The 16,650-nt window shown below is 46.2% G+C and overlaps 1 protein-coding gene across 1 annotated transcript in view; it reads right to left on the reverse strand.

Annotated features, from left to right (window-relative positions):
• Positions 1–16,650, reverse strand: part of SEPTIN2 (septin 2) — a 118,595-nt gene that overhangs the window by 14,314 nt on the left and 87,631 nt on the right. Inside the window, exons 9-10 of the mRNA XM_075340856.1 lie at positions 9,899–10,044; positions 7,302–7,388 (exon numbers count right to left, since the gene is read on the reverse strand). Coding sequence (XP_075196971.1) covers positions 7,302–7,388; positions 9,899–10,044 — 233 coding nt within the window. The remainder of the gene's footprint in view (positions 1–7,301; positions 7,389–9,898; positions 10,045–16,650) is intronic.

The following is a 16,650-nucleotide window of genomic DNA, read 5'->3' on the forward strand; positions in this document are numbered from 1 at the left end:
ACCACCTGCAGGCCAAGACAAGCATGCACAAGAGCTCAATGTTGATTATAAAAAATTGGCTGCCGAAGTGACATCACAGCTGTCAAAAGAGATTAAAGTGGCCATTGAAACAGCCATACAAACATCCCTAGCAGCTATGCAAAAGCAGATTAGTGGACATGCATCTAGACTGGCAGAAACAGAGCAGAGAATATCTGACTCAGAGGAGAAAATAATGGCTATGCAAGAGCAAATAGCAGCTCTAGTGAAATCTAACGATTATTTGAGAGATAAAGCGGAAGACTTAGAGAACCGATCGAGGCGAAATAATCTGCGCATTGTGGGGCTGCCAGAATCGGTATCTTTGGGACAGCTGGATAACATATGTGAACAGGAGTTACCTCAGGCCCTGGGCATTAAGGCTAAATTCAGAGTGGAAAGAGCGCACAGAGTGGGACCACTGAGACAACAAGAAGCGAATAGGGGAGAGGATCCAAACCCAAACAAGAAAGCCCCGCTGAGGGCTAGACAAGTGATAGTCAAATATCTTGATTATAAACATAAAGAGGAAATACTGAGGGCCTTTAGAGACAGACAGCGACCATTGCATTACCAAGGCAACAGACTGCTAATTTTCGGCGATTATTCAGCAGAAGTCTCCAGAAAGAGAAAAGAATTCAGCAAAGTATGTTCATTCCTGTATAACAAAAAAGTCAAGTGCCAACTGCTATACCCTGCCACACTGAAAGTCAGAAATCTTAATGGCTCGTTTGCATATTACAAAGACTTTAAAGAAGCAGAGCGTACTCTCATGGCAGAACAAGATAAGAATCGGGCTGATGGACAAAAAAGAGGAAACAATGGAGAAGGGACCAGCAGAGGAGGATCTCCAAGAGGCCCAGGGAAAGACTCGAGAAGCTTTGAGGAGCAATCGCGGGTGGAGAGTAGAGAGGAAAGGAGATTGAGCCCAAAACAACAAAATAATCCTCGCTCGGAACACAGAGACTAACTGTTGGAAATGGTTCATGATAACTGAACTGAACTAGATATTGCTGGTCCTGTTCTCGCACTCTCTCACTCTCTTGATTTCACTCTCTCATGTTCAGTTTTGCTTTCACGCTTGCTATCAGTTTCACTTTCAGTCTTACTCCTAACGTTCAGTCTCACACTCTCACACTCACTCTCAGTCTCACACTTTTTTTTTTTTTTTTTTTTTTTCTCCCTCCCTCACATATTCAGTCTCATTTTCAGTTTCACGCTTACTTTCAGTTTCACACTCACTCTCATACTCAGTTTCATTTTCAGTCTCACGCTCACTTTCAGTACCTCACGCGCTCTGTCTCACTCTTTTTCTCTCGCATATTCAGTCTCACGCTTACTTTCAGTTCCACTTCCAGATTCACTTTCATTCTTACTTTCACTCGCCTTTGTCCAGGAACGACTTCCAGGCGTAAATGAAGTGGATCTGTCTGCTCTGAGTGCGGGGATGACCACCAGAAAATAGAGCTAAGTTGGACTTGAAGTCCTTATAGAGTTTTTGTCATACTGTACTATTTTTGCCATTATTTAAGGCTTGTTCATGTGACTCATGTGAATCCAGGGCTAGAACGTATACTCTAAGGGGGGTGACTAGGGAGCTCAACAGTTTGGCTAGGAAAAGGGGAAGTCATCAGCATGGCGAAAAGAGCCAAAAATTTCCCAGAAGGGAAAACGTGTTCTACAGTTACTTGTTTATTGTTATATTTGTTATACATACAAGGTGGGGAAAAGATATATCAAGCCTGGGGGGCAAATTCTATACCTGGTAATAATTGTCTCGTCTCTTGTGAGTTCAGGGCCCACAGGGGAGGAAGTAGTAAGAGCAAAATACAAAGGCAAATATGGTACAAATAACTACATGGAATGTGAAAGGTTTGAGATCTCCTAACAAACGAGCAATGATACTAAGACATCTGAAAAGACTAAAAACAGATATTGCATTATTACAGGAAACGCATTTGAGGAAGGAGGACTTTTTCCGCATGAAGAAATACTGGGTGGGTACTGTATATGGGGCAGAGGCACAAGGTAGGAAAGCGGGGACAATGATTCTAATACATAAACAGCTCAGCCATGAAGTAGTGACACACGAGGCAGACGACCAGGGACGGTGGCAGCATTTAACAATCATTAGTCCAGCGGGTAAATTAAGTATCTATAATGTTTACGGTCCAAACTCCCAACAGAGCATATTTCATGATGGCATAAAGGCCAGCATACTAGCAGATGGGGAGACCAACATCATAGTAGGAGGTGATTTTAACACAGTTCCAGACTCAGCTGAAGACAGGAGGAGGGGGAAGGAGAGGACAGGGGATGTGGACAGAAGGCCGGACCATAGGGATGTGACATTAGAAGACGTGGGTTTGAAGGACATCTGGAGATTAGCTCACCCGCATGATAGAGAATATACACACTTCTCGCATCCTCATGATAGCTGGTCGCGTATTGATCAATTTTGGATTTCTCAAGGCCTAGTTAATCGGGCACAAGAATGTGTGATAGAAAACATGGTGATATCTGATCATAGTCCGTTGAGATTGGGTATCAGAGAGAAGTTCAAGAGAGGTACAGATATCATATGGAGATTTCCATCATTTCTTCTCAGACAAGATAATTTCCACAGGGTATTACGAGAGTGGTGGGGAGAATTCACAGAGGAAAACAAGGAACACAAAGGGAACCCAGTGCTATACTGGGAAACGGCAAAAGCGGTCTTGAGGGGTCGCCTGATTGGATATGCGGCCATGATCAAAAGGAAGACCAATGAGAATTATAATGCCCAGAGTGAAGCAGTGCGGGTAGCATACACAAAGTATTTGGCTAATAGATCTCCCACGACGAAAGACAGATGGTTGGAGGCAAAAAGGGGGTTCGACGAATGGGCAAAAAAAAAGGAACAATTATTTTGGTCGCACAGGGAAGCAGAGCTACATAGATTTGGCAACAAGGCGGGGAGGATGCTGGCAAATTTGGCAAGGGGTAGCAGGAAAATGACAGTGATTTCCAAACTAAAAAGAAAGGGGGGGGAGGTGACCACAGATCCTAAGGAAATTAATAAATTGCTGGGACATTTTTATAGAAAACTATATGGGCCAGGAAACAATGACATGACTGACGAGGCAGAGTGGTTAAGACAAGCGCACTTGCCTAGCGTAACAGAGGAAGATCTCAGTGACCTAAATGCAGATATCACAGTTGAGGAGGTGACTAGAACAATCGGGGAGCTTAACACCAACAAGGCACCAGGCCCCGACGGTTTTAACAGCGGGTTTTACAAGGCTATGAGGGATCTGATCTCGCCAGATTTAACTGCGGTATTTAATGCATTTTTGGAAGGAGAGGAAATTCCTAAAAATTCAAACGTAGCATATATCAAATTACTCCCTAAGGGAACTAAAGACCTGGATGATCCCTCTAGTTATAGACCCATATCACTTATAAACCAGGATTTAAAAATAATATCTAAGATTATGGCTAATAGATTGGCCATGATTCTTCCAAGGATCATTACAGAGCATCAGGTAGGGTTTATTAAAGGGAGAAATGCTGTCACTAATATTCGGAAGACAATACTAGTGGTGGATGCGGTGAGATTGGATCAGATAGAGAGGGGGGCAAGACCCGCTCTAGTTACACTCGACGCAGAAAAAGCGTTTGACAATGTAAATTGGAGCTGGCTGGACAAAGTACTAGAGGCCACAGGGATTGTAGGCAAAATGAGGCTTTACATTAGGAATCTTTACGCTAACTCGGGAGCTAGGGTACACACTCCAGGTTTTTTATCAGACGTGTTCCCTTTGATGAAGGGAACAAGACAAGGCTGCCCGCTATCTCCCCTCCTATTCGACTTGGCCATTGAACCATTGTCAAGAATATTGCAGGGCCCGAATAGTTTTAAAGGGATTAAGGTAAGGGGAACTGAAATAAAGACAGCACTTTTTGCCGATGATGTCATACTATATATGGGGGACCCTAGCGTGGATTTGCCACAGACTCTAGCCCTAATTGAAAAATTTGGATTAGTCTCAGGATTCAAATTGAATAAAAAAAAGTGTGAGATCCTGTTCCTAAAAGGGGGGAATGTAAGGGATGGTTGTATATGTGGCATTCCTATAGCACAGACATCACTTAAATATCTGGGAATTCATATAGGAAGAACGGTGGAATCAATTTACGAGATGAATTATGGCCCACTAATTAGGAAAATTATAGCACAACTAAAGGGTTGGAAGGGTCTGCCTCTACCACTACTGGCAAGGTGCCACCTGATAAAAATGATGAGCTTTCCTAGACTGTTGTACCCATTCCAGACGATCCCGATATTGCTAAAACTGAGGGACGTAAATAGGCTCAACTCAGCGTATGCGGATTTTATATGGCGGGGAAGGAAACCTAGAATAAAGTTACGAACATTGATGAAGTCAACGGAGGAAGGAGGTCTTAGTTTCCCGGATGTTCGGGGTTATAACCTGGTGTGTATAATGAGACATGTGTTTGATTGGTTGAGAGGAACAAGCAGGCACTCAGACTATGGCATGGAAGCCAAGTATGCATCACCGTGGGATTTGGCGTCCATTTTACACTCCCCATTGTCCAGGGCGGATGGGCATATAAGGAACTCAATCTTATTCCGAGACACTATGCTAACATGGAAACTGGTAAGAAAGAAATTGGGACTGTCATGGAAAGTATCTAAGTACTTAAATCCCTGGGCATCTCCGAACTTTCCCATGGGACGGGAAAATAAGCTATTTACTAGATGGAAAGAGAAGGGCGTCGAGAGAATGAAGGATGTCATGAATGTGGAGGAGAGAAGGTGGCTGACAGGACGGGAAGTGCTTGACAAGTATGAACTTAGTAGCTCACATATCATCCAGTATGAACAACTGAAGCATGGAGTATTTGTAGATTTGGGGGAGCTTGGAAAGGAATTGAATAAGAGTTTGATTGATGAGCTTATGGAAAGTGATGTAGCAAGTGTAAATGTTTCCAAAATTTACCGAACATTTCGGGGAATGCTTATATCTGGGGAGGATAGCCGTACTCTAACAGCGTGGGGGAAACAATTGAAAGGGCAGGAAGTTGTAGGGGATATATTGAAGGGATGGGTACAGATGCGGAAACATGTTACCAATGAGAGATGGAGAGACACCCAATTTAGAATTTTACACAGGGCTATTATGGGCTTCAACATTCCGGGAAGAGATATGCGGTGTCCTAAATGTCAAAGAGAAAAAACAGATATGCTACATGGACTATGGGAGTGTAAGGAAATTCACAGGTTCTGGAATCAAGTTAGATTATTTGTCCAGGCAACATGGGGAATTTCTGGAAATCTAGAGCTAATGGTGTGGATTTTCCATTCCTTTGAGGGAGGAGTAAGAGGGGGATCGGACATGCCAGGAAAGAAGAAATATACAATAGTACATGACATAGCCATGATAGCCAAACGGTCCATATTAAAGCATTGGATACAAAGGGAAGGACCATCCATAAAAGAGGTCATCGGGGAATTACATAATTTATTGAGGCTGGAGAAAGTGGAAGCGGAAACGGACAAAGACAGGTTGACACCCAAGTTCTTTGGGAAATGGAGAAATTTCATTGAAAGTCAATTTACTCAGGGAGAAATAAATAATCTGATGACACCTTTTATACAATCGGAATGGTACCTTCTGAATGATATCCAGGACAAACTGGGTAAATTGAAAATCACGGAGGTGTGGGTTCCGGAGGAAAGGGAGACGAGACGCTAAGGTAGCCACAAGACGTGCCAGAAAATTTGGAAGCATTCGGGGTTGGCTTAGGGGCTTAATGACTCTAATTGACTTGTATCGCGTCTGTTATTTCTTAGTACTTTTGCCTTGGTTTAATAGAGACCATATTAATCAGATAATCAGTTTAAAATATCAAGTTGGGGCATTGCACCCTATTATGTCACATATTGTCAGACAAATGTTTTTCCTTGCGTAACCTTGAATATCTTGTTATGTTTATAAAAAATTGGAAAATTAATAAAAAGTTTTGGAAAAAAAAAAAAAAAAAAATGAAACACATATACACATATATTTTTTATCTATATTATATATATATATATATATATATATATATATATATATATATATATATATATATATATATATATATATATATATATATATATATATATATATATATATATATATATATATATATATATATATATATATATATATATATATAAAAGAAGAAGCTCTTTTTGCCGTTTACCCAATAGGATAAGTGTCATGTATTCTTAGCTCCTAACCTGCTGATTTCTTTAAATGTATCTGAACTTCCACAATTAAACCAGTCATATTTCCTACCCAGATCTATGGTCATCCCTGATCTGTGTGGATGAATAGCATTCATGCAACTAACAAATGATTCATGATTTGGAATGTAGACGGGTTTAAGATGTGGAAGCATTCCGCAGATTTCGAGGTAATCCTTTCCTCTTAGGAACCAATCGCTTAATTTTTACTCGGTTTGTGCTGAGAGGTGGCGTGTCGACCTCCTTAAACCGTTGTGTTCCAAGGGAGATCCCAAGTCCCTCCATCCCCTCCTGCCCCCCCTTCTCTTCTCTTTCTGATCTGTCTTTCCTCTCATTTGAATTCTTTGCTTCTTCTTAACAGTCTTTTCTCTTTCCAGTTTTTATTAATCTAAATCTAGTGCTTCAGAAATTAACGTTCTTATTTTCATTGACTCATTACCTAAGTCCACATGGAGAATTGTGTGTACACGATCTCTTATTGCGATTGTCTTTATTTCCTCGATATGTGGAAGTATTCATGCACAAACTGAAAATATGCCACTATGTTATCAAGTTACTTATACTTGATTTTGTATGATATTTTATCCTTTTCAATAAGCATTTTTGAAAAAAAAAAAAAAAATATGTGGAAGTATAACTTGAATTGCATCACAATAAATCAAGCCCCCCTTAACACAATAGTGAACCCCTTGAAGCTTACTGTTTATGTCTTCAGATTCCTGATACATGACGTCAGGCTACATTTACAGCATTGGTCTTCTCGATAGACCCAAGTAGACTAGTATCCCTCTCGCTTTACATGTCACACTAGGCTTAACCATACCTTTTAGTTTTAACTATATGGAGAGTACACTGTGCATTTTGATTCTGCCAAGAATCCCCGAACAACAATTATTGTTGGGGGATTCACATTAATGAAAGAATAAAAATTTAATTTAGTATTTCATGTTAGAGAATTTCTATCACACTGACAAAGCCAATATCCTACCTGGCACCACCTCTCTTCAGCCTCTCTGAGCGGAAGTTCTCATAATGCAGATCCTGCGTCACCTCCTGTAGATCCTGCATGTGGGTGCTGTACAGGCAGAAGACAGATCATCAGAACCACAAGACAATGGAAAAGAATGTTGCCATGATATCTCCTTACCAATATTTTATTAAAGTGTCAAACAACCATAACTTAACAAGTTCATTTCAATATGTAAATGTACACACGCGACCATTCATACATTTGTTCCTAAGACGTCATGCACATCAAAGGGTACCAGTCATGTAAAAAAAACCACTATTAGGCTACGTCCCCATGATTAGTATTTGTTAAGTTTTTGCCGCGCCAGAATTTCTGCACCTTCGCTTACTTGTATCTATTTTTATTGCGTTTTTTGTCTCTATTTGGTGTGTCATGCTTTAAATAAGGCTGCTTTATTTTTGACACTTCCTGGTATTCACATTCTTTGGTGCGGGTTACATGAGCTTTTGATGGGTCTATGCAGCAGAAACACACTAAAAACACTTTTTTCACCTGCGGATTTTCCGCATCTAATACAAGTCTGTGGGGAACTGTGCACAGAAAACTCAGTGTATTCACAAGATAAATTGACATACTGCATAAAAAGAAGCACAATCCCATCCACTGTGCTAGAACTGTAAAAAGGTGCGTTTTTTTGAGGCAGTGAAAAATACACAGAGTCAAAAACACAAAGAAAACTCAATGTGGGCAGTACCCTAAAACTGCAGTTATGGAGTTAATCTGCAGGTTAATAGATTTTTTACATCACAGGCTCCCTTTAAACGGAGGACATTCAAAATCACTAATTTTGGCAAAATCTGCAATCAATCTAAAGTATATTAGATGTTTAATCAATGTTTTTGTACAGAATCCATAGAATTAGGGTATGAAATATAACGATATTCAACAAGCACAATCCTTTGAGTTGTTTGCCAATAACATTCTTACATTCCTGCATTAAAGAGAACCTATCAGGTCCCCTATTCCCTCCAAGCCAGCAGCATTCATGCCTGTAGGTCCCAAATTCCCTCCCAAACCAGTCCTGAATAACACTATCACTAATATGAATGTTTAAAAAACAGAAAATTTAGAAACCTCACTGTCCCAATGCTAGTCATGTCTGACTAGCCGCATGGGCGTTACGTCCCGACTAGTCGGCCCTCTTTCCGTGTTATCATGCCTCTGTGGGCTTGATAGGCTTTCCACAAGCAGCCGTCACCACCAGCTCCTGGAAATATCACGCATGCGTGCAGCTCATTTCAGCCTTGTTAGTGCGCCTCAGAAGCAGGGTGGACGCTTTCCGGCTTCATTAGGTTCACTGTGCATGATCGAAAGTTCAGAAGACATATATGTGAGCCATCTTATAAAATTATGGTCATGAGCAGTACACCTAATGAAACCGGTAAGGGTCCACACTCTGCTTCTAAGACGCACTGACAAGGCTAAAATGAGCCGCACACATGCGCGAGATTTCCAGGAGCTGGTGGTGACGACAGATTGTGGAAAGCATATTATCAAGCCCACACAGGCATGATAACACAGAAAGAGGGCCGACTACTCAGGGGAAGTAACGCCCATGCGACTAGTCACAGGACAGAAAGGTTTATAAATAATTTTTTTAAAACATTGATATTAGTAAATAGCATTATACAAGGCTGGTTAGGCCTGGGGTTTGGGCATACAGGTATCAATGCAGTTGGGTTGGAAGACATGGGGGATCTGACAAATTCCCTTTAAGGGTGCGTACCCATGATCAGTGTTAGAAGCGTTTTGGATACAGCATGTTTCAGCTGCGTCCAAACTCTGATGAACAGTACAAGCACAGTGGATGGATTTCTAGAAATTTCCTGCCCACTGTGCATGTACTGCCCGCAGTGAAAACTCACCAGCAGTACAGCTTTCCAAGCTGCAAGCATGTCAATTCTTTACTGCAAAGTCGTATGTGTCCTCCGCAGGGAGAACATAAGCGAGAGACCACAGCACCCCGAACCATGATTGTGGGTATGAGCCACTGTGGTCTCCTGTGGAGGAGACTTGCGGCCCCGCAGGTTAGAACCTGCCGCATCAAGGACATAGCGGGTCCTGATCATGGGCACATACCATAAGACAAGCTCAGCTGTATGTAAGGGAAGGAATTAAAGGGGTATGTTTCTCTGCTTTTGGTAAAAGGGTTTCAATTAATAGTCTACAAAAGCAGACAGGAAGTCCTCATGTCATTACATGCCGCCTTCTGAATTAAGCGTGATGCACCAAGTAAAAATAGGATTTGCACCTTTTTCATTTTCTGGGACAGGGGTTTGATGCCGGAGCTGGTCTAACTCATGACAAGTTGCCACACACCGTGTGGTGAGGCCCGCATGGAGGTGCACGGCTTTATTCAGATGCTCCAGATCCTAATGACTAGGTAGCCTCTGAAACCCTCACACCTCCTCATCAAAACCAGCATTATTCATGCCTGTCTTGATGAATCAGAGCCACCCTTAGAGGACCTCACCCACTCACAACAATATCACAAGTCTGCCAAAAGCCAGAAGGAAAAGTGACCACAAATGGGGAAAAATCTCCCCCCCACTTACATCAGCATGGTCCTCAATTTCAGGAAGTCATTATGCTCCGGGTTTTCCACTTCGACTACTCCCCATGGATAGAGCCGACCTCTAACCTTTTTACCTTTCGCCTCAATGAGCTGATTGGAACCAACAACAGAGAAGGGGATACTGGCCTACAATTAGAGAAGCAACAATATAATGGCAGGCAGAATATCGTAAAATGGACAAGTCATCAGGAAATCACCTCTTGATAGATAGATAGATATAAAGATCTTTATTAATATAAAAAGCTAAACGAGAAGAAGGGAATTTTGTTTACTTACCGTAAATTCCTTTTCTTCTAGCTCCAATTGGGAGACCCAGACAATTGGGTGTATAGGCTATGCCTCCGGAGGCCACACAAAGTATTACACTAAAAGTGTAAAGCCCCTCCCCTTCTGCCTATACACCCCCCGTGCTCCCACGGGCTCCTCAGTTTTGGTGCAAAAGCAAGAAGGAGGAAAAAATTATAAACTGGTTTAAAGTAAATTCAATCCGAAGGAATATCGGAGAACTGAAACCATTCAACATGAACAACATGTGTACACAAAAAAACAGGGGCGGGTGCTGGGTCTCCCAATTGGAGCTAGAAGAAAAGGAATTTACGGTAAGTAAACAAAATTCCCTTCTTCTTTGTCGCCCCATTGGGAGACCCAGACAATTGGGACGTCCAAAAGCAGTCCCTGGGTGGGTAAATAATACCTCAAAATAGAGCCGTAACGGCTCCGTCCTACAGGTGTGCAACCGCCGCCTGAAGGACTCGCCTACCTAGGCTGGCATCTGCCGAAGCATAGGTATGGACCTGATAGTGTTTCGTGAAAGTGTGCAGGCTCGACCAGGTAGCTGCCTGACACACCTGCTGAGCCGTAGCCTGGTGCCGCAAGGCCCAGGACGCTCCCACAGCCCTGGTAGAATGGGCCTTCAGCCCTGAGGGAACCGGAAGCCCCGAGGAACGATAAGCTTCGAGAATTGGTTCCTTGATCCACCTAGCCAGGGTTGACTTGGAAGCTTGTGTCCCTTTACGCTGGCCAGCGACAAGGACAAAGAGTGCATCCGAGCGGCGCAGAGGCGCCGTACGAGAAATGTAGAATCTGAGTGCTCTCATCAGATCTAACAAGTGCAAATCCTTTTCACATTGGTGAACTGGATGAGGACAAAAAGAGGGTAAGGAGATATCCTGATTGAGATGAAAGGGGGATACCACCTTCGGGAGAAATTCCGGAACCGGACGCAGAACCACCTTGTCCTGGTGAAAAACCAGGAAAGGGGCTTTGCATGACAACGCTGCTAGCTCAGACACTCTCCGAAGTGAAGTGACTGCTACCAGGAAAACCACTTTCTGCGAAAGGCGTGAGAGAGGAATATCCCTCATTGGCTCGAACGGTGGTTTCTGAAGAACCGTCAGCACCCTGTTCAGATCCCAGGGTTCTAACGGACGCTTGTAAGGAGGGACGATGTGACAAACCCCCTGCAGGAACGTGCGTACCTGCGGAAGTCTGGCCAGGCGCTTCTGAAAAAAACACAGAAAGCGCCGAGACTTGTCCCTTAAGGGAGCCGAGTGACAATCCCTTTTCCAATCCGGATTGAAGAAAGGACAGAAAAGTGGGCAAGGCAGATGGCCAGGGAGAAAAACCCTGAGCAGAGCACCACGACAGGAATATTTTCCACGTCCTGTGGTAGATCTTGGCGGAAGTTGGTTTCCTAGCCTGTCTCATAGTGGCAATGACCTCTTGAGATAATCCAGAAGACGCTAAGATCCAGGACTCAATGGCCACACAGTCAGGTTGAGGGCCGCAGAATTCAGATGGAAAAACGGCCCTTGAGACAGTAAGTCTGGTCGGTCTGGTAGTGCCCACGGTTGGCCGACCGTGAGATGCCACAGATCCGGGTACCACGACCTCCTCGGCCAGTCTGGGGCGACGAGGATGGCGCGGCGGCAGTCGGCCCTGATCTTGCGTAACACTCTGGGCAACAGTGCCAACGGAGGAAACACATAAGGGAGTTGAAACTGCGACCAATCCTGAACTAAGGCGTCTGCCGCCAGAGCTCTGTGATCGTGAGATCGTGCCATGAATGCCGTGACCTTGTTGTTGTGCCGGGACGCCATTAGGTCGACGTCCGGCATCCCCCAGCGGCAACAGATCTCCTGAAACACGTCCGGGTGAAGGGACCATTCTCCTGCGTCCATGCCCTGGCGGCTGAGAAAGTCTGCTTCCCAGTTTTCTACGCCCGGGATGTGGATTGCGGATATGGTGGAGGCCGTGGCTTCCACCCACCTCAAAATCCGCCGGACTTCCTGGAAGGCTTGCCGACTGCGTGTTCCCCCTTGGTGGTTGATGTAAGCCACCGCTGTGGAGTTGTCCGACTGAATTCGGATCTGCTTGCCTTCCAGCCACTGCTGGAACGCTTTTAGGGCAAGATAAACTGCCCTGATCTCCAGAACATTGATCTGGAGTGAGGACTCTTGCTGAGTCCACGTACCCTGGGCCCTGTGGTGGAGAAAAACTGCTCCCCACCCTGACAGACTCGCGTCCGTCGTGACCACCGCCCAGGATGGGGGTAGGAAGGATTTCCCCTTCGATAATGAAGTGGGAAGAAGCCACCACCGAAGGGAAGCTTTGGTTGCCTGAGAGAGAGAGACGTTCCTGTCGAGGGACGTCGGCTTCCTGTCCCATTTGCGTAGGATGTCCCATTGAAGAGGACGCAGGTGAAACTGCGCAAAAGGAACTGCCTCCATTGCTGCTACCATCTTCCCTAGGAAGTGCATGAGGCGCCTCAGGGGGTGCGACTGGCCTTGCAGGAGGGATTGCACCCCTGTCTGTAGTGAACGCTGTTTGTTCAGCGGAAGCTTCACTATCGCTGCTAGAGTATGAAACTCCATGCCAAGATATGTTAGAGATTGGGCCGGTGTCAGATTTGACTTTGGGAAATTGATGATCCACCCGAAACTCTGGAGAGTCTCCAGAGTAGCGTTGAGGCTGTGTTGGCATGCCTCTTGAGAGGGTGCCTTGACCAGCAGATCGTCTAGGTAAGGGATCACTGAGTGACCCTGAGAGTGGAGGACCGCAACTACTGTAGCCATGACCTTGGTGAAAACCCGTGGGGCTGTCGCCAGGCCGAACGGCAGTGCCACGAACTGAAGGTGTTCGTGTCCTATGGCGAAGCGCAGGAAGCGCTGATGCTCTGGAGCAATCGGTACGTGGAGATAAGCATCTTTGATATCAATCGATGCAAGGAAATCTCCTTGGGACATTGAGACGATGACGGAGCGGAGGGATTCCATCCGGAACCGCCTGGTCTTTACGTGTTTGTTGAGCAGTTTTAGGTCCAGGACAGGACGGAAAGACCCGTCCTTCTTTGGAACCACAAACAGGTTGGAGTAAAAACCGTGACCCTGTTGCTGAAGAGGAACAGGGACCACCACTCCTTCCGCCTTCAGAGTGCCCACCGCCTGCCAAAGAGCATCGGCTCGCTCGGGAGGCGGAGATGTTCTGAAGAATCGAGTCGGAGGACGAGAGCTGAACTCTATCCTGTAACCGTGAGACAGAATGTCTCTCACCCAACGGTCTTTTACCTGTGGCAGCCAGGTGTCGCAAAAGCGGGAGAGCCTGCCACCGACCGAGGATGCGGTGTGAGGAGGCCGTAAGTCATGAGGAAGCCGCCTTGGTAGCGGCACCTCCGGCGGTCTTTTTTGGGCGTGCCTTAGACCGCCATGAATCGGAGTTCCTCTGATCCTTCTGAGGCCTTTTGGACGAGGAGAATTGGGACCTGCCCGCACCCCGAAAGGACCGAAACCTCGACTGTCCCCTCCTCTGTTGGGGTATGTTTGGTTTGGCCTGGGGTAAGGATGTTTCCTTTCCCTTGGATTGTTTGATGATTTCATCCAATCTCTCGCCAAACAAACGGTCGCCAGAAAATGGCAAACCGGTTAAGCACTTTTTGGAAGCCGAATCTGCCTTCCATTCCCGTAGCCACAAGGCCCTGCGTATTGCCACCGAATTGTCGGCTGCAACCGCCGTACGGCTCGCAGAGTCCAGGATAGCATTAATCGCGTAGGACGCAAATGCCGACGTTTGAGAGGTTATGGACGCCACTTGCGGCGCAGACGTACGTGTGAGTGCGTCAATTTGCGCTTGACCCGCTGAGATAGCTTGGAGAGCCCATACGGCTGCGAATGCTGGAGCAAAAGACGCCCCGATAGCTTCATAGATGGATTTCAACCAGAGCTCCATCTGTCTGTCAGTGGCATCCTTGAGTGAAGCCCCATCTTCAACTGCAACTATGGATCTAGCCGCCAGTCTGGAGATTGGAGGATCCACCTTGGGACACTGAGTCCAGCCCTTGACCACGTCAGGGGGGAAGGGATAACGTGTATCCTTAAGGCGCTTGGAAAAACGCTTATCTGGACAAGCTCGGTGTTTCTGGACTGCCTCTCTGAAGTCAGAGTGGTCCAGAAACATACTCATTGTACGCTTGGGGAACCTGAAACGGAATTTCTCCTGCTGAGAAGCTGACTCCTCTACAGGAGGAGCTGCGGGGGAAATATCCAACATTTGATTTATGGACGCGATAAGATCATTCACTATGGCGTCCCCATCAGGAGTATCAAGATTGAGAGCGGCCTCAGGATCATAATCCTGATCAGCTACCTCCGCTTCATCATACAGAGAGTCCTCCCTCTGAGACTCTGAACAATGTGATGATGTCGAGGGCCTTTCCCAGCGACCCCGCTTAGGTGGTCTGGGGCTGCGGTCCGTGTCAGAGACCTCACCCTGGGAGCTATGAGACACCCCTGGAGGACATTGTTGTTCCAACTGAGGGGGACCAGGGGGCAATGATTCCACAGTGCCCATGGTCTGAGATACCGGTCTGGACTGCAAGGCTTCTAGTATCTTAACCATAGTCTCAGAAAGTCTTTCAGTAAAAACTGCAAACTCCGTCCCTGTCACCTGGACCGTGTTAGCAGGTGGTTCCCCCTGGGCCACCGTTAGCAGAGGCTCCGGCTGAATAAGTGCCACAGGGGCCGAGCATTGCACACAATGAGGGTCAGTGGAACCTGCCGGTAGTATAGCCGTACATGCGGCGCAGGCAGCATAGTAATCCTGTGTTTTGGCCCCCTTGCTTCTTGTGGACGCCATGCTGTTGTCTCCCCTGAGCAATGCAGGAGGGTATATAGCCAAAATCAACCGTGCACCATACAGTGTAAATTATAGCCTATAATCATATAATCTATAAATACACCTCTGCACAAGTGGGGCCAGCACCTGAGGTGCTGCTTACCGCACCGCTCAAAGCGGTTGTGTGGTCACCAGAAGCCCTGCCTGGGTCTCCCTGAGCCTGTCTCCCCTCTCCAGCGTCCGAAAAGCTAATAGGAATGGCTGCCGGCGTCCTGAGGAGAGGAGGGGGCCGTGGGCGTGCCCTGGAAAGTGCGGGAATCTGGTGCCCCACTGTGCACAGTGAGGGGGGTGGAGTATGCAAAGCATGTTCCAGCCCTCAGTGCTGACTCCTGTACAGCGTCCCGCCCTTCCCCTGACTGGCAGGCCTGGGGGCGGGAAGAGAATGAGACTAGGCCGCAGAAGCCGGGGACTATAGTTATAAGCGCGGCCGCCGTATAAGCGCGGTCGGCGCGGATGTCCCCGGCGCACTAACAGTCCCAGCCGCGCCGCATGTATAACAATGGCAGCGGCGGTCAGCGCGGTAGTCCCCAATACACTACACACGCAGCCACGCTGCAGCGTGTGATGGCACAAGTGCGGTCAGCGCCGCGGTCCCCGGCGCACTAACACACCCAGCAATGCTGGAGTGTTTCTGTGCGCGGTCCCCACGGGGACACAGAGTACCTCAAAGTAGCAGGGCCATGCCCCTGACGATACTCGGCTCCTTATCCAGCAGAGTCCCCAGGAGCTGTGGATGGAGCACGGTCTCCTGTGCCTGGAGACCGATAGGATCCCACTTCACCCAGAGCCCTAAAGGGGATGGGGAAGGAAAAACAGCATGTGGGCTCCAGCCTCCGTACCCGCAATGGATACCTCAACCTTAACAACACCGCCGACAAGAGTGTGGTGAGAAGGGAGCATGCTGGGGGCCCAGTTATGGGCCCTCTTTTCTTCCATCCGACATAGTCAGCAGCTGCTGCTGACTAAGCTGTGGAGCTATTGTGTGCATGTCTGCCTCCTTCGCACAAAGCATAAAAACTGAGGAGCCCGTGGGAGCACGGGGGGTGTATAGGCAGAAGGGGAGGGGCTTTACACTTTTAGTGTAATACTTTGTGTGGCCTCCGGAGGCATAGCCTATACACCCAATTGTCTGGGTCTCCCAATGGAGAGACAAAGAAATCTAAGCGTTTTAACACTGACCACAGAGGCTTTTTTAGACTCAAACTTCCTGTTCATTACAGAATACTTTTCAACAGTCTCATTATCATCAGAGTCAGGATTACAATGACACTTCTATACACATATAACAGAGGCTTCACCATTCACAGTAGGTCATTTCACAGCTCCCCCCTTTTTTTACAATGACTTTTGAACAAGATGATTAGATGCTTCAATACAAAACATAGGTTCTGAGTCAGTCTGTTGCTGCTGATTTACATGTAGATTTCCTGAAACACCAGGAAGTAGGAGTTTAAAATAGCCCCAATTAGCGTAAGTGATAATTGTAAAATTTCTCATTTTTATACCAATCTTGAAATGTTAGAAAAAAAATATGCAATAAGTGTTTTAAAAAATACATTAGAC

Source organism: Anomaloglossus baeobatrachus, chromosome 3 (genome assembly GCF_048569485.1).
Source record: "Anomaloglossus baeobatrachus isolate aAnoBae1 chromosome 3, aAnoBae1.hap1, whole genome shotgun sequence".
Taxonomy (NCBI): domain Eukaryota; kingdom Metazoa; phylum Chordata; class Amphibia; order Anura; family Aromobatidae; genus Anomaloglossus; species Anomaloglossus baeobatrachus.